The sequence below is a fragment of the Pseudophryne corroboree genome, chromosome 7 (genome assembly GCF_028390025.1).
Source record: "Pseudophryne corroboree isolate aPseCor3 chromosome 7, aPseCor3.hap2, whole genome shotgun sequence".
NCBI lineage: Eukaryota > Metazoa > Chordata > Amphibia > Anura > Myobatrachidae > Pseudophryne > Pseudophryne corroboree.
The window spans coordinates 10,537,982-10,556,017 of record NC_086450.1 but is presented as its reverse complement, the minus strand read 5'-3'; the positions used below and the strand labels follow the sequence as shown (position 1 = coordinate 10,556,017).

At 49.9% G+C, this 18,036-nt stretch overlaps 1 protein-coding gene across 2 annotated transcripts in view; it reads left to right on the top strand.

Annotated features, from left to right (window-relative positions):
• Positions 1-18,036, top strand: part of CCNYL1 (cyclin Y like 1) — an 86,777-nt gene that overhangs the window by 11,802 nt on the left and 56,939 nt on the right. For both annotated transcript variants that reach the window (XM_063932673.1, XM_063932672.1), the window contains exon 2: positions 17,664-17,738. In XM_063932673.1, coding sequence (XP_063788743.1) covers positions 17,664-17,738 — 75 coding nt within the window. The remainder of the gene's footprint in view (positions 1-17,663; positions 17,739-18,036) is intronic.

Sequence of the window (18,036 nt, the reverse complement as noted above, 5' to 3'; positions counted from 1 at the left end):
AATTAAATGAAGTGTGTGAAGAAGCGTGGGCTTCCCCCGATAAGAAACTGGTAATTTCTAAAAAGTTACTAATGGCGTACCCTTTCCCGCCAGAGGACAGGTCACGTTGGGAGACATCCCCTAGGGTGGATAAAGCGCTCACACGTCTGTCAAAAAAGGTGGCACTACAGTCTCCGGACACGGCTGCCTTAAAGGAGCCTGCGGATAGAAAGCAGGAGGCTATCCTGAAGTCTGTATATACACACTCAGGAATTATACTGAGACCGGCTATTGCTTCAGCATGGATGTGCAGTGCTGCAGCTGCGTGGTCAGATTCCCTGTCGGAAAACATTGATACCCTAGATAGGGACACTATATTGCTAACCATAGAGCATATTAAAGACGCTGTCTTATACATGAGAGATGCACAGAGGGATATTTGCCGGCTGGCATCTAAAATAAACGCAATGTCCATTTCTGCCAGGAGAGGATTGTGGACTCGGCAGTGGACAGGAGATGCAGATTCTAAAAGGCACATGGAAGTTTTGCCTTACAAGGGTGAGGAGTTGTTTGGGGATGGTCTCTCGGACCTCGTTTCCACAGCGACAGCTGGGAAGTCAGCATTTTTACCCCATGTTCCCTCACAGCCAAAGAAAGCACTGTATTATCAGGTACAGTCCTTTCGGCCCCAGAAAGGCAAGCGGGTTTGAGGCGCGTCCTTTCTGCCCAGAGGCAGAGGTAGAGGGAAAAAGCTCCAACATACAGCCAGTTCCCAGGAACAAAAGTCCTCCCCCGCTTCCTCTAAGTCCACCGCATGACGCTGGGGCTCCACAGGCGGAGCCAGGTACGGTGGGGGCCCGTCTCAAGAACTTCAGCGACCAGTGGGCTCGCTCACGGGTGGATCCCTGGATTCTACAAGTACTTCAGGGGTACAAGCTGGAATTCGAGACGTCTCCCCCTCGCCGTTTCCTCAAATCTGCCTTGCCGACAGCTCCCCCGGACAGGGAGGCAGTGCTGGAGGCGATTCACAAGCTGTATTCTCAGCAGGTGATAATCAAGGTACCCCTCCTTCAACAAGGACGGGGTTACTATTCCACAATGTTTTTGGTACCGAAACCGGACGGTTCGGTGAGACCCATTTTAAATTTAAAATCCTTGAACACTTATATAAGAAGGTTCAAGTTCAAGATGGAATCGCTCAGGGCGGTGATTGCAAGCCTGGACGAGGGGGATTACTTGGTATCACTGGACATCAAGGATGCTTACCTGCATGTCCCCATTTACCCTCCTCACCAGGTGTACCTCAGATTTGTGGTACAGGACTGTCATTACCAATTCCAGACGTTGCAGTTTGGTCTGTCCACGGCACCGAGGGTATTTACCAAGGTAATGGCCGAAATGATGATACTCCTTTGAAAAAAGGGAGTTTTAATTATCCCGTACTTGGACGATCTCCTTATAAAGGCGAGGTCCAGGGAACAGTTGTTGATCGGAGTAGCACTAGCTCGGGAAGTGCTACAACAGCACGGCTGGATCCTGAATTTTCCAAAGTCACAGCTGGTTCCTACAACGCGTCTACTGTTCCTGGGGTTGGTTCTGGACACGGAGCAGAAAAAAGTGTTTCTCCCGGAGGAGAAGGCCAAGGAGTTGTCATCTCTAGTCAGAGACCTCCTAAAACCAAAACAGATGTCGGTGCACCACTGCACGCGAGTCCTGGGAAAGATGGTGGCTTCTTACGAAGCAATTCCTTTCGGAAGGTTCCATGCAAGGATCTTTCAGTGGGATCTGTTGGACAAGTGGTCCGGATCGCATCTTCAGATGCATCGGCTGATAACCCTGTCTCCAAGGACCAGGGTGTCGCTGTTGTGGTGGCTGCAGAGTGCTCATCTTCTAGAGGGCTGCAGATTCGGCATACAGGACTGGGTCATGGTGACCACGGATGCCAGCCTTCGAGGTTGGGGGGCAGTCACACAGGGAAGAAACTTCTAAGGACTATGGACGAGTCAGGAGACTTCCCTACACATAAATATTCTGGAACTAAGGGCCATTTACAATGCCCTAAGTCAGGCAAGACCCCTGCTTCAACACCAGCCGGTGCTGATCCAGTCAGACAACATCACGGCGGTCGCCAATGTAAACCGTCAGGGCGGCACAAGAAGCAGGATGGCGATGGCAGAAGCCACAAAGATTCTCCGATGGGCGGAAAATCACGTGATAGCACTGTCAGCAGTGTTCATCCCGGGAGTGGACAACTGGGAAGTAGACTTCCTCAGCAGGCACGACCTCCACCCGGGAGAGTGGGGATTTCATCCAGAAGTCTTCAAGCTGATTGTAAATCGCTGGGAACGGCCACAGGTGGACATGATGGCGTCCCGCCTCAACAAAAAGCTAAAAAGATATTGCGCCAGGTCAAGGGACCCTCAGGCGATAGCTGTGGACGCTCTAGTGACACCGTGGGTGTACCAGTCGGTTTATGTGTTCCCTCCTCTGCCTCTCATACCCAAGGTACTGAGAATAATAAGGAGAGGAGTAAGAACTATACTTGTGGTTCCGGATTGGCCAAGAAGAGCTTGGTACCCAGAACTTCAAGAAATGATCTCAGAGGACCCATGGCCTCTGCCACTCAGACAGGACCTGCTGCAGCAGGGACCCTGCCTGTTCCAAGACTTACCGCGGCTGCGTTTGACGGCATGGCGGTTGAACGCCGGATCCTGAAGGAAAAGGGCATTCCGGAGGAAGTAATCCCTACGCTGATTAAAGCTAGGAAGGAGGTGACCGCAAACCATTATCACCGCATATGGCGAAAATATGTTGCGTGGTGTGAGGCCAGAAGGGCCCCAATGGAGGAATTTCAGCTGGGTCGATTTCTGCACTTCCTACAGTCAGGGGTGACTATGGGCCTCAAATTAGGTTCCATTAAGGTCCAGATTTCGGCTCTGTCGATTTTCTTCCAAAAAGAACTGGCTTCACTGCCTGAAGTTCAGACGTTTGTTAATGGAGTGCTGCATATTCAGCCCCCTTTTGTGCCTCCAGTGGCACCTTGGGATCTCAACGTGGTGTTGAATTTCCTTAAGTCACATTGGTTTGAGCCACTTAAAACCGTGGAACTAAAATATCTCACGTGGAAAGTGGTCATGCTGTTGGCCTTGGCTTCGGCCAGGCGTGTGTCAGAATTGGCGGCTTTGTCATGTAAAAGTCCTTATCTGATTTTCCATATGGATAGGGTGGAATTGAGGACTCGTCCCCAATTTCTTCCTAAGGTGGTATCAGCTTTTCATTTGAACCAACCTATTGTGGTGCCTGCGGCTACTAAGGACTTGGAGGATTCCAAGTTGCTGGATGTAGTCAGGGCCCTGAAACTCTGTTTCCAGGACGGCTGGAGTCAGGAAAACTGACTCGCTATTTATCCTGTATGCGCCCAACAAGCTGGGTGCTCCTGCTTCATAGCAGACTATTGCTCGCTGGATCTGTAGTACGATTCAACTTGCACATTCTGCGGCTGGACTGCCGCATCCTAAATCTGTAAAAGTCCATTCCACGAGGAAAGTGGTCTCTTCTTGGGCGGCTGCCCGAGGGGTCTCGGCTTTGCAACTTTGCCGAGCTGCTACTTGGTCGGGTTCAAACACATTTGCTAAATTCTTCAAGTTTGATACCGTGGCTGAGGAGGACCTTGAGTTTGCTCATTCGGTGCTGCAGAGTCATCCGCACTCTCCCGCCCGTTTGGGAGCTTTTGTATAATCCCCATGGTCCTTACGGAGTCCCCAGCATCCACTAGGACGTCGGAGAAAATAAGAATTTACTCACCGGTAATTCTATTTCTCGTAGTCCGTAGTGGAAGCTGGGCGCCCATCCCAAGTGCGGATTGTCTGCAATACTTGTGTATAGTTATTGCCTAACTAAAGGGTTATTGTTTGGAGCCATCTGTTTGAGAGGCTCAGTTGTTGTTCATACTGTTCCCTGGGTATAGTATCATGAGTTGTACGGTGTGATTGGTGTGGCTGGTATGAGTCTTACCCGGGATTCCAAATCCTTTCCTTATTGTGTCAGCTCTTCCGGGCACAGTTTCCTAACTGAGGTCTGGAGGAGGGGCATAGAGGGAGGAGCCAGTGCACACCAGGTAGTCCTAAATCTTTCTTAGTTGTGCCCAGGCTCCTGCGGAGCCGCTATTCCCCATGGTCCTTACGGAGTCCCTAGCATCCACTACGGACTACGAGAAATAGAATTACCGGTGAGTAAATTCTTATTTTTTCATTGAAGCTGCCTTCCAGCCCCCCTCCTAGATCTCCACTTAGCTCTCCTCCTTTCCAGGCCCCCTCCTAGATCTCCACTTAGCTGTCCTCCTTTCCAGCCCCCCTCCTAGATCTCCACTTGGCTCTCCTCCTTTCCAGCCCTCCTCCTAGATCTCCACTGACCTCTCCTCCTTTCCAGCCCCCCTCCTAGATCTCCACTGACCTCTCCTCCTTTCCAGCCCCCCTCCTTTCCAGCCCCCCTCCTAGATCTCCACTGACCTCTCCTCCTTTCCAGCCCCCTCCTAGATCTCCACTAACCTCTCCTCCCTTCCAGCCTCCCTCCTAGATCTCCACTTAGCTCTCCTCCTTTCCAGCCCCCTCCTAGATCTCCACTAACCTCTCCTCCCTTCCAGCACCCCTCCTAGATCTCCACTTGGCTCTCCTTCTTTCCAGCCCTCCTCCTAGATATCCACTTGGCTCTCCTCCTTTCCAGCCCTCCTCCTAGATCTCCACTTGGCTCTCCTCCTTTCCAGCCCTCCTCCTAGATCTCCACTTGGCTCTCCTCCTCCTTTCCAGCCCCCCATCCTAGATCTCCACTTTGCTCTCCTCCCTTCCAGCCCCTCTCCTAGATCTCCACTTGGCTCTCCTCCTTTCCAGCCCTCCTCCTAGATAACCACTTGGCTCTCCTCCTTTCCAGCCCTCCTCCTAGATCTCCACTTGGCTCTCCTCCTTTCCAGCCCTCCTCCTAGATCTCCACTTGGCTCTCCTCCCTTCCAGCCCCCCTCCTAGATCTCCACTTGGCTCTCCTCCTTTCCAGCCCTCCTCCTAGATATCCACTTGGCTCTCCTCCTTTCCAGCCCTCCTCCTAGATCTCCACTTGGCTCTCCTCCTTTCCAGCCCTCCTCCTAGATCTCCACTTAGCTCTCCTCCCTTCCAGCCCCCCTCCTAGATCTCCACTTGGCTCTCCTCCTTTCCAGCCCTCCTCCTAGATCTCCACTTGGCTCTCCTCCTTTCCAGCCCCCCATCCTAGATCTCCACTAACCTCTCCTCCTTTCCAGCCCCCCCCCCTCCTAGATCTCTACTAACCTCTCCTCCTTTCCAGCCCCCCCCCTCCTAGATTTCCACTAACCTCTCCTCCTTTCCAGCCCCCCTCCTCCTAGATCTCCACTTACCTCCTCCTTTCCAGCCCCCTCCTAGATAATTATATTAAAAAACACTAAGTTCCTGTCACTATCGGCCTCTGTTATTGCCACTGTCCTGCCGTGTGCGTAGGTTATAGTGAGATAAGGCGTTGGGCAAGCCGTGTGTGTCTGTCATTCTCAGCGTCTGTCGTTCGTAATGTAGATTTTATTGAGTATCCTAATGAATGATGTAACATTCTAATAGCTGTTCTAGTTTAATCTTGGAGATCTGTCTCCTGAATAATTGATATTTATTTTAAATATTTGATCTAGTCATGAGATTTACACTAACGTTGTACTCTGTGTGCTTTTATATTCTACAACCTCCTGGAAATACTGGCCTGTGCTTCTTTTCCAGCCGCGCCATGCGCGAGATGGGCGGCATATTGTGTTCCCCGGTATTGCTAAGTTTTTACCTTGCCCGTATTTTACGTGGTGGTAGCAAGCACACTGGTTACTCGTCGGAAGCTAGGTGCATACGCTGCTAATATGGGCCCTCGTGGGTTGTGTGTCGCTTTTCGTATGTACAGAAATGCATGTTTGCGAGCATTATTTTGGGCGTAATCAACTTTGCAACCATCTCCCCCCATTGTTTCTTTTAAGATCAAGGTCATTGTAATATTTTTTTTATTTTGTATTTCTAGGAGCAGCATTGACGTAGACATTTGTGTTTCCGTACAGTTTTCAGCAGACTTTTGCTCGTACGCTTTCTCCTCTCCCCGTGGTTGGTGAGACTAGGAGAGCAGCGTCGGGATCATGTTCACACTCAGAGGGCGAGATTATAATAGAGGTAATCTGATCACACCCTTGTGACTCCCGTTGCCCAGTGCACTTTCTGCATTGTCACTCGCTGCATTTGTCCTTCAAGCCGGCAGCTGCGTATAGGTTTTTAGGTGATGGCTGAGAAGGCGGAGGAGCACACTGCTGCAATGCACAAGGCACACGCCCTTTGTTACGGCGTGGAACAGGAAGGTCGTCCGGAGCAGAGGAATGTGGCACAAATAGCAGCGACTTCCTCTGCTATTCATTTTCCCAGACAGCTGGAGGGTGAGGCCGGCTGACCTTCCCTCTACGTTCCCTGGTTATGTGATGGCTATTAGTCAGAGGTCTGCCCGTGCTCCGGTTCCCAATGTACACCATATTAGGTAATCCTGACACTACGGTACCAAGTACAGCGCCAACCACACTGTAGGGCGCAGCGGCATCTCCAGGACGTGGAGTGTTGTGATGCGCTGTGCTGGTCGGGTCATCCGGGCACCTGTGCAAAAGGACGGCACTGTGCCATGCACCCCCTCCCCCCGTCTGCCGTGTAATGCTAGGTACCCACCTGAGCAACTTCACGTCAACATGTACAGTGTCAACACCGTGATGTCGATATTGTTGAAATGTTAACATTCTGCACAGATCGGAGGGATCAGCACTAGGGGGGAGGTAAAGGGTCAACAATACTCTATGCCGGATGCGTCGCACGATCAGTCGTAAGTCGCAGTCAACAAAGACACATCGTCGACACCACCGACCTGCAGAGCCTGGCCTCATCACTCCCAGAAAATGGGAGCTGGCCAGCGTTTTAGGAATGCAAGCCAGCTCCGCCCACCCCCAAGCGGAGTGCAATCACGCACGTGTAGCCGCCTCGCCATCGTACGTGTGTGTACACCTGTCTGAATCAGGCCCCGGGGCCAGAAATGTCGGGCAGGTGTTAGGAAATCCCGTGCACGTGGTATCTGCTCTCCCCGGAGACGCATCTTGCAGCAGGTCACACCCGGTCATCCCATCTCCCTGCTCTGGAAGGGTAACTGGCGCCAGGTGCTGCGTACACCCCCGAGGATAGTGCGCAGTGTGTACCTACTGTAGATTTAGGCGGATTCATTTTAATTGGCAAACTTGTATTAATGCACTTATCACATTGTCAGAGCCCATTGAGCTTGCTGGTGAAGCGAATAGACCTGTACACACACTTAGAGAGATATAGATTATTATTATCCTTTATATGGCGCCACAGGGGTTCCGCAGCGCCCAATTACAGAGTGTATGTGTGTGTATATATATGTGTGTATATGTGTGTGTGTGTATGTGTGTGTGTATGTGTGTGTGTGTATATATATATATATATATATATATATATATATATATATATATATATATATATTTTTATCTATAGGGGGGTTAGGGATAGGCTGTGAGGGGGGGGGGGGTTAGGGATAGGCTGCGAGGGGGGGGTTAGGGATAGGCTGCGAGGAGGAGGGTTAGGGATAGGCTGCGAAGAGGGGGGATTAGGGATAGGCTGCTGCGGGTGGGGGTTAGGGATAGGCTGCGAGGGGGGGGTTAGGGATAGGCGGCTTGGTGTGGGGTTAGGGATAGGCTGGGGGGGTGGTAGGAATAGTGGGAGAAATACTAGCTCGGAACTCTGCAGCATCACAAGTCTGCGCCAGAAGTCAGACACCGCACTGCCGGGAACCGAAAGTGACATGGTCACTGTCAACAATTTCTCCATGTAGACATTCTCCTGTTGATCTGATGACTGTCAGCGGTCAGACCACACCCCCGTTCAGAAGTGATAGCGCTCGGTGAAATTGCAGTTTTATGGGAGAGTTGATTGAAGTGGTAAGACTGTATGTGGCACCGAGCGCTGTGTATAAGGCTTGTCGGCGTTTCAGTAGTGTGTCGGCACGTTACACGCAGAGCAGGAGACTGGGAAGTCTGCATGTGAGAAGATTGCCACTTACTCTAAAATAAAGATTCTGAAGCCATTGTGTGTGTATTGGGGGGCTGGAATAGCCGGGGGTCCTTTATTACCTTGTCCTTTTTGGTAAGTGCTGGTACTAGTCACTGTGTTCCTTTGCTAGAACCGTTTATATTGGCACTGCCCGTGTACATGGTATGGGCCACTCCCCCATATGGGCATGTACTAGGATTTTGGGTGGGTCCCACACGTTCCCTTACACTGATCACTGGCGGCTACTATAGACCTATCCGCACAATGAGTGGTTTTATGGTGGGGGGAGTTCAGTTGGTTTTGCGCACCCATAAGTAATTGGCACCTGACAGTCACTCTTCAGTTGCTCCACAAGACCTTTTCGCACCCTCTACTTAATTGCTCTTGTGTTGCTAAACCCATGCAGAGTATTTGGCGATCTGACGACACTGCACCTTGGGCGCCAAGAATACCGACTTATTGATGAGTTGGCAAGCTTATTTCCGTGATAAGTGATGGGTGCCCAAATGATCCAAATAGTTCCCGTCACTTTGCGCAGGAGATGCGGACGACCAACAAGTGTGACGGTATTTATAAAACGGTTACTTAATACATTTAGCGGGGGACATTTACTAAGCGGTGATAAGAGTGGAGAAGTGAGCCAGTGGAGAAGTTGCCCATGGCAACCAGTCAGCACTGTAGTAACATCTATAATTTGCATACTATGAAATGATACAGAGCTGCTGATTGGTTGATGGGGTGACTTCTCCACTGGCTCACTTCCCCGCTCTGATCACTGCTTAGTAAATGTCCCCCTTAGAAGACTTCCTGAACCAGGTAAAGATGATGTAACGTCACGCAAAAGAGGAGGAAAACACCACCAAGAAGTAATAAGGAAAATGACACAAAGTAAAGTGCACTGTAGCACAGCGGCTTACCGCTCTGAGCCGTATGTTGCGGAATGTCTAAGCACTGGAATTTCCATGGGAAGAAATCCATCTGTACAGTAACATTGTTTATATCAGGGGGGAAAAACTTTCTTACTATCAGAAACTCTCTCCAGTCCTACAAACCATACGTACAAATTTTTTTTTATTAACAGTGTCTTATATTGCGCAGCAAATTCCGTTGCGCTTTACAACTGGATAGAATTAGAAGACAAAACTGGGTAAGAACAAACAGTCATAGAGGTAGGAGGGCCCTGCTCGCAAGCTTACACTCTATGGACGTACAATGGGCCTAATTCTGAGTTGATCGCAGCAGCAAATTTGTTAGCAGTTGGGCAAAACCATGTGCACTGCAGGTGGGGCCGATGTAACATGTGCAGAGAGAGTTAGATTTGGGTGGGGTGTGTTCAAACTGCAATCTAAATTGCAGTGTAAATATAAAGCAGCCAGTATTTACCCTGCACGGAAATAATATAACCCACCCAAATCTAACTCTCTCTGCACATGTTACATCTGCCCCACCTGCACTGCACATGGTTTTGCCCATTAGTTTTTTGGTTTGCTGAGACACCTGAATACCCCTCTGTCCACTAATGGTCACATTCTGTGTTATAGTAGAGTTGTATTGAGTTAGACCTTTATTTAGCATAAAATAGAATAGCTATACCTGCGTATTAAAGCATGTAGAAAATTCAATATTTGATTTCTAATATGAAGAATGTCTCTGTCACATTGGTGTGTCTTTGCTTGTTGTAACAAGTGAGCAACAGGCTCACTGCATCGAGGGACTAAGGGGAGAAGAAGCGAACCTGCCTGCTTGCAGCCAGCTTGGGCTTCTTAGGCTACTGGACACCATTAGCTCCAGAGGGACCGAACACAGGCCCAGCCTCGGAGCTCGGTCCCAGAGCCGCGCCGCCGGCCCCCTTACAGAGCCAGAAGCAAGAAGAGGTCCGGAAAATCGGCGGCAGAAGACATCCTGTCTTCACCAAGGTAGCGCACAGCACTGCAGCTGTGCGTCATTGCTCCTCATACACACTTCACACTCCGGTCACTGAGGGTGCAGGGCGCTGGGGGGGGGGGCGCCCTGAGCAGCAATAAAAACACCTTGGCTGGCAAACATACATCACATATAACCCCCAGGGCTATATGGATGTATTTTAACCCCTGCCAGAATCCATAAAAATGCGGGAGAAAAGTCCGCGAAAAAGGGGCGGAGCCTATCTCCTCAGCACACTGGCGCCATTTTCTCTCACAGCTCCGTTGGAGGGAAGCTCCCTGGCTCTCCCCTGCAGTTACTACACTACAGAAAGGGGTTAAAAAAGAGAGGGGGGCACTAATTAGGCGCAGTATTAATAAAACAGCAGCTATAAGGGGAAAAACACTTCTATAAGGTTATCCCTGTATATATATATAGCGCTCTGGTGTGTGCTGGCATACTCTCCCTCTGTCTCCCCAAAGGGCTAGTGGGGTCCTGTCCTCTTATCAGAGCATTCCCTGTGTGTGTGCTGTGTGTCGGTACGATTGTGTCGACATGTATGAGGAGGAAAATGGTGTGGAGGCGGAGCAATTGCCTGTAATGGAGATGTCACCCCCTAGGGAGTCGACACCTGAGTGGCTGAGCTTATGGAAGGAATTACGTGACCGTGTCGGCTCTTTACAAAAGATTGATGACATGAGACAGCCGGCTACTCAGCCTGTGCCTGTCAAGGTGTCTCAAAAGCCATCAGGGGCTCTAAAACGCCCGTTACCTCAGATGGCAGATACAGACGCCGACACGGATACTGTCTCCAGTGTCGACGATTAAGAGACAAATGTGACTTCCAGTAGGGCCACACGTTACATGATTGAGGCTATGGAAAATGTTTTACATATTTCTGATAATACCAGTACCACTAAAAAGGGTATTATGTTGGGTGAGAAAAAACTGCCTGTAGTTTTTCCTGCATCTGAGGAATTAAATGAAGTGTGTGATGATGCGTGGGTTTCCCCCGATAAAAACTGTTAATTCCTAAAAAGTTATTAGCATCATACCCCTTCCCGCCAGAGGATAGGGCACGTTGGGAAACACCCTTTAGGGTGGATAAAGCGCTCACACGCTTGTCTAAACAGGTGGCACGACCGTCCCCGGATACGGCCGCCCTTAAGGAACCTGCTGACAGAAAGCAGAAAAATATCCTAAAATGTATATACACTCACACGGGTGTGATACTGCGACCAGCAATCGCCTCAGCCTGATTGTGCAGTGCTGGGGTGGCTTGGTCGGATTCCCTGACTGACAATATTGATACCCTAGATAGGGACAGTATATTACTGACTATAGAGCATTTAAAAGATGCATTTCTATATATGCGTGATGCACAGAGGGATATTTGCCGACTGGCATCAAGAGTAAGTGCGCTGTCCATTTCTGCCAGAAAGGGTTATGGACAAGACAGTGGTCAGGTGATGCTGATTCCAAAAGGCATATGGAAGTATCGCCTTATAAAAGGGAGGAGTTATTTGGGGTAGGTCTAACAGACCTGGTGGCCACGGCAACGGCTGGGAAATCCACATTTTTACCCCAGGTAGCCTCTCAACATAAGTCCTTTCGGCCCCATAAGGGCAAGCGGGCAAAAGGCTCCTCATTTCTGCCCCGTGGCAGAGGGAGAGGAAAAAGGCTGCAGCAAACAGCCAGTTCCCAGGAACAGAAGCCCTCTCCCGTTTCTGCCAAGTCCTCAGCATGACGCTGGGGCTTTACAAGCGGACTCAGGCACGGTGGGGGCCCGTCTCAAAAATTTCAGCGTGCAGTGGGCTCACTCACAGGTGGACCCCTGGATCCTTCAGGTGGTATCTCAGGGGTACAAATTGGAATTCGAGACGTCTCCCCTTCGCCGTTTCCTAAAGTCTGCTTTACCGACGTCTCCCTCCGACAGGGAGGCGGTTTTGGAAGCCATTCACAAGCTGTATTCCCAGCAGGTGATAATCAAGGTACCCCTCCTACAACAGGGAAAGGGGTATTATTCCACGCTATTTGTGGTACCGAAGCCGGACGGCTCGGTGAGACCTATTTAAAATCTAAAATCCTTGAACACTTACATACAGAGGTTCAAATTCAAGATGGAGTCACTCAGAGCAGTGATTGCAAACCTGGAAGAAGGGGATTATATGGTGTCTGGGCATCAAGGATGCTTACCTACATGTCCCAATTTACCCTTCACACCAAGGGTACCTCAGGGTTGTGGTACAGAACTGTCACTATCAGTTTCAGACGCTGCCGTTTGGTTTGTCCACGGCACCCCGGGTCTTTACCAAAGTAATGGCCGAAATGATGATACTCCTTCGAAGGAAGGGAGTTTTAGTTATCCCTTACTTGGACGATCTCCTGATAAGGGCAAGATCCAGGGAACAGTTGGTAGTCGGGGTAGCACTATCTCAGGTAGTGTTGCGGCAGCACGGTTGGATTCTCATTATTCCAAAATCGCAGCTGATCCCGACGACACGTCTTCTATTCCTAGGGATGATCCTGGACACAGTCCAGAAAAAGGGGTTTCTCCCGGAGGAGAAAGCCAGGGAGTTATCCGAACTAGTCAGAAACCTCCTAAAACCAGGCCAAGTGTCAGTGCATCAGTGCACAAGGGTCCTGGGAAAAATGGTGGCTTCCTACGAAGCAATTCCATTCGGCAGATTCCACGCAAGAACTTTCCAGCGGGACCTGCTGGACAAATGGTCCGGATCGCATCTTCAGATGCATCAGCGGATAACCCTGTCACCAAAGACAAGGGTGTCTCTCCTGTGGTGGTTGCAGAGTGCTCATCTTCTAGAGGGCCGCAGATTCGGCATTCAGGACTGGGTCCTGGTGACCACGGATGCCAGCCTGCGAGGCTGGGGAGCAATCACACAGGGAAGAAATTTCCAGGGCTTGTGGTCAAGCCTGGAGACATCACTTCACATAAATGGAGCTAAGGGCCATTTACAATGCCCTAAGCCCAGCAAGACCTCTGCTTCAAGGTCAGCCGGTGCTGATCCAGTCGGACAACATCACTGCAGTCGCCCACGTAAACAGACAGGGCGGCACAAGAAGCAGGAGGGCAATGGCAGAAGCTGCAAGGATTTTTCGCTGGGCGAAAAATCATGTGATGGCATTGTCAGCAGTGTTCATTCCGGGAGTGGACAACTGGGAAGCAGACTTCCTCAGCAAGCACGACCTCCACCCGGGAGAGTGGGGACTTCACCCAGAAGTCTTCCACAGGATTGTAAACCGTTGGGAAAAACCAAAGGTGGACATGATGGCGTCCCGCCTAAATAAAAAATTGGACAGGTATTGCGCAAGGTCAAGGGACCCTCAGGCAATAGCTGTGGACGCTCTGGTAACACCGTGGGTGTACCAGTCAGTGTATGTGTTCCCTCCTCTTCCTCTCATACCAAAAGTACTGAGAATTATAAGACGGAGGGGAGTAAGAACTATATTCGTGGCTCCGGATTGGCCAAGAAGGACTTGGTACCCGGAATTTCAAGAGATGCTCACGGAGGACCCGTGGCCTCTACCTCTAAGAAGGGACCTGCTCCAGCAAGGACCCTGTCTATTCCAAGACTTACCGCGGCTGCGTTTGACGGCAGGGCGGTTGAACGCCGGATCCTGAAGGAAAAAGGCATTCCGGATGAAGTCATCCCTACCCTGATCAATGCACAAGAAAATAAGGGATCCCTTCTGCGCTCATCCAACAACAATAAACAGTAATGCAATAAATGATAGGTTCCCAATGGATAAGTCTATGACTAAATTATAGTCTCTTTTAGTTCTTATACAAAGCGGAAGTGCTGGATGTAGGGAGACTCAATGCATACCGTACTCCTGTGGGCGGTGAAAACAAACTTGGCATGAGAGCTCTGCAAACCAGTTCGGAGATACAGCGACCCGTCCAGTCAGTGCCACCGCCCGCAGCAGCAGCAGCCGGGGACGGCAGGGAGGGCGAACCGGTAGCGGAGCCAGATGGGTCAGATCTCTGCATTTAAGGTCATCCAACTACGAGGATAAGAACTTTCCACCTCGGAGAAGGTAAAGAAGAACCAAGCGACTTAAGACACCTCTACATGCGGGACATACCACGACTCCTTGTGAGTACGGTATGCATTGAGTCTCCCTACATCCAGCACTTCCGCTTTGTATAAGAACTAAAAGAGACTATAATTTAGTCATAGACTTATCCATTGGGAACCTATCATTTATTGCATTACTGTTTATTGTTGTTGGATGAGCGCAGAAGGGATCCCTTATTTTCTTGTGCATTGTGTTCCAGGGTGATTGAGTGATCATCTGTTGGTATCCCTACTGCAGCTCTCTGAGGCGCAGCAGTCCTCTACCTCCCCTTTTTTAGATTAGTCCTACCCTGATCAAAGCCAGGAAGGATGTAACCGCAAAGCATTATCACCGCATTTGGCGAAAATATGTTGCGCGGTGCGAGGCCAGTAAGGCCCCAATGGAGGAATTTCAGCTAGATCGATTCCTGCAAACAGGAGTGTCTATGGGCCTAAAATTGGGGTCCATTAAGGTTCAAATTTCGGCCCTATCAATTTTCTTCCAGAAAGAACAAGCTTCAGTTCCTGAAGTTCAGACGTTTGTAAAGGGGGTACTGCATATACAGCCTCCTTTTGTGCCTCCAGTGGCACCTTGGGATCTCAATGTAGTTTTGGGGGTCCTAAAGTCACATTAGTTTGAACCACTTGAATCTGTGGAGTTAAAATATCTCACATGGAAAGTGGTCATGCTGTTGGCCCTGGCCTCGGCCAGGCGCGTGTCAGAATTGGCGGCTTTATCCTGTAAAAGCCCTTATCTGATCTTCCATTCAGACAGGGCGGAATTGAGGACTCGTCCTCATTTTCTCCCTAAGGTGGTTTCAGCATTTCATCTGAACCAACCTATTGTGGTACCTGCGGCTACTAGGGACTTGGAGGACTCCAAGTTGTTAGACGTAGTCAGGGCCCTGAAAATATGTTTCCAGGACGGCTGGAGTCAGAAAATCTGACTCGCTGTTTATCCTGTATGCACCCAACAAGCTGGGTGCTCCTGCTTCTAAGCAGACTATTGCTCGTTGGATTTGTGATACAATTCAGCTTGCACATTTTGTGGCAGGCCTGCCACAGCCAAAATCTGTAAAAGCCCATTCCACAAGGAAGGTGGGCTCATCTTGGGCGGCTGCCCGAGGGGTCTCGGCTTTACAACTTTGCCGAGCTGCTACTTGGTCAGGGGCAAACACGTTTGCGAAATTCTACAAATTTGATACCCTGGCTGAGGAGGACCTGGAGTTCTCTCATTCGGTGCTGCAGAGTCATCCGCACTCTCCCGCCCGTTTGGGAGCTTTGGTATAATCCCCATGGTCCTTACGGAGTTCCCAGCATCCACTAGGACGTCAGAGAAAATAAGAATTTACTTACCGATAATTCTATTTCTCGTAGTCCGTAGTGGATGCTGGGCGCCCATCCCAAGTGCGGATTGTCTGCAATACTTGTACATAGTTATTGTTAACTAAATCGGGTTATTATTGTTGTGAGCCATCTTTCCAGAGGCTCCTCTGTTATCATGCTGTTAACTGGGTTCAGATCACAGGTTGTACGGTGTGATTGGTGTGGCTGGTATGAGTCTTACCCGGGATTCAAAATCCTTCCTTATTGTGTACGCTCGTCCGGGCACAGTATCCTAACTGAGGCTTGGAGGAGGGTCATAGGGGGAGGAGCCAGTGCACACCAGGTAGTCCTAAAGCTTTACTTTTGTGCCCAGTCTCCTGCGGAGCCGCTATTCCCCATGGTCCTTACGGAGTTCCCAGCATCCACTACGGACTACGAGAAATAGAATTATCGGTAAGTAAATTCTTATTTTTACTTCTCAAGATCGCAGATCCGTGCAGAAGCCACGTGCCGTCCCCCAGCTCCCTCCACCACAACCGCCAATGCCACAGTGTACAGAAGAGTGGATTATGTGAGAGAGAAGGGACACGTGTCGACGCAGCGTCCTAATTAGCCGATCCTGGATGCATGTGTCGGTAATGATGTGCGTCGGCTGGTCAGCGGCTAGTGTTTGCCACTCTCTCTGGTAACCTTGGAAGACCCCGCGGCTTTGTACTGTAACTGTGTCACTTGTAGGTAGCAGAATAAACCCCTGAAACATCCACAGGGGGGATTAAGTCATTACAGCTGGGGATGAAGTCCGACTGCCCTGCCTCAGTTCATCCTATTAAAGCAGAGGTTCTCAAACTCGGTCCTCGGGGGCACACACAGTGCATGTTTTGCAGGTAACCCAGCAGGTGCACAGGTGTATTAATTACTCACTGACGCATTTTAAAAAGTCCACAGGTGGAGCTAATTATTTAACTTGCGGTTCTGTGAGGAGACCTGCAAAACATGCAGTGTGTGTTCCCCCGAGGACCGAGTTTGAGAACCTCTGTATTAAAGGGATAGATGAGGAGGGCTCCTTCTGTATGGGATCCTTCCAAGATGCCACATTACAAGCCATCCGGTGATCTGTTTTTTTTACCAAATCCGGCACCGGTGTGAGAGGAGCTGTGTATCGCGGCTATAATGTGTAGTGATTGCATGTTGGCCCCGCACCAAGCGGTGATCCTGCAGAAACGTGGTGAGAACGCGTTTCGCCGCCTGATGGGGATAGGACCCTCGTGCTCATCCGTGTTCTTCAGAATGAATGCAATACCTTGGTGCTATCGTGTTTCTGCCGAGCTGCTGTATGCAGAATCTCCTTTACTGCAAGGAGTGATTCCATTGACCGGCTGCGGCGTTTGGATGACTGTATTACATTATGACAGTGGGCGCAGTGTATGACGGCGGTAGTGTATAGATGGCGGATATCGGCAGTTGCCCAGACACCGTTCTGATGTATAATTATCCTGTTTTCTTAGGGCGCCACAAAGTGTCCACAGTGCCGTACGTAGGGGGAAGACGTACGCACATTAACACCGCAGAAACCGGTATCCGTACAATTCACACCGCATACAGACACAATTCTGCTGAAGATATAACAGGCTCAAACGAGGAGGGTACACAAGGCACGGTGGTGTACCCTGGCCACATGAGCTTACGTTCTAGAGGGTGAGGGATGAGACAATAGGAACTACAGGGACAGACAGGTAGCAGAGATGGAAGGTAACGCCTGAGGTGGCAGAGGGTGAAGTGGTGAGAGGGTAGGGGTGCAGAGAAGAGGGGTACGATAAGTGGGGGGAGGCGGAGAGGAAGAGGCACAGACTGTCCGTGTAATACAGGTACCTGGTAATAGTGTTTCTCTGCTTACCATATCTTATACACCAGTTTCTTTACATGAGGAATATTCTGCTGTGTTCTGTGACTGTAGGATGATCATTAAAAAATATGAAGGATTACTAAACCAAAAATGCAGAAAGCGCTGCTAGTCACAGATCCGTGTAAGGTCACCATACCTCCAGCTATATGACATTCTATCTGCACGCGGTTCTGTTATCAGTCATTCTCCAGCAAGGTGAGGCTGATAGAGGGTGGTGTCCTTCAGTAACGTTCCCGTCCGCCGATCTATGGTGCCTGGGGAAGGGGGTGGAATATTGCACCAAGATGATGTTTCTCTTACATTTTGGAATTGAGCACTTTAAACGTCTGTGTTTTTGTTTCATTCTAGACCTAGCACCGGAGTCTAACCCGTCTGACCACGCCAGAGCAAGCACAATATTCCTCAGCAAATCCCAGACCGATGGTGAGTTTACCTGACTGACTTTATAAACCAGTTACCCGGCTGTTGTGGGTTTCTGAGAAAGACCGATTCACCGATGTAACAAGTGTTCCACAACCCTAATGTATATTATTTCTACTTAGTGTTGATGTAAACCAAACTGTTCCAGTTGTAGCAAGTGTGAGACCGCACAGCGTTACACTTTCTTTTCACCACAGTAATTATCTACAGTATGCAGGATAATCAGTAAATAAATACTAAGGGGGCACAATGGTGCCCCCTAGTGTGTACCTGGCGGGATAGAGGGGTCGTATGCCGTAGG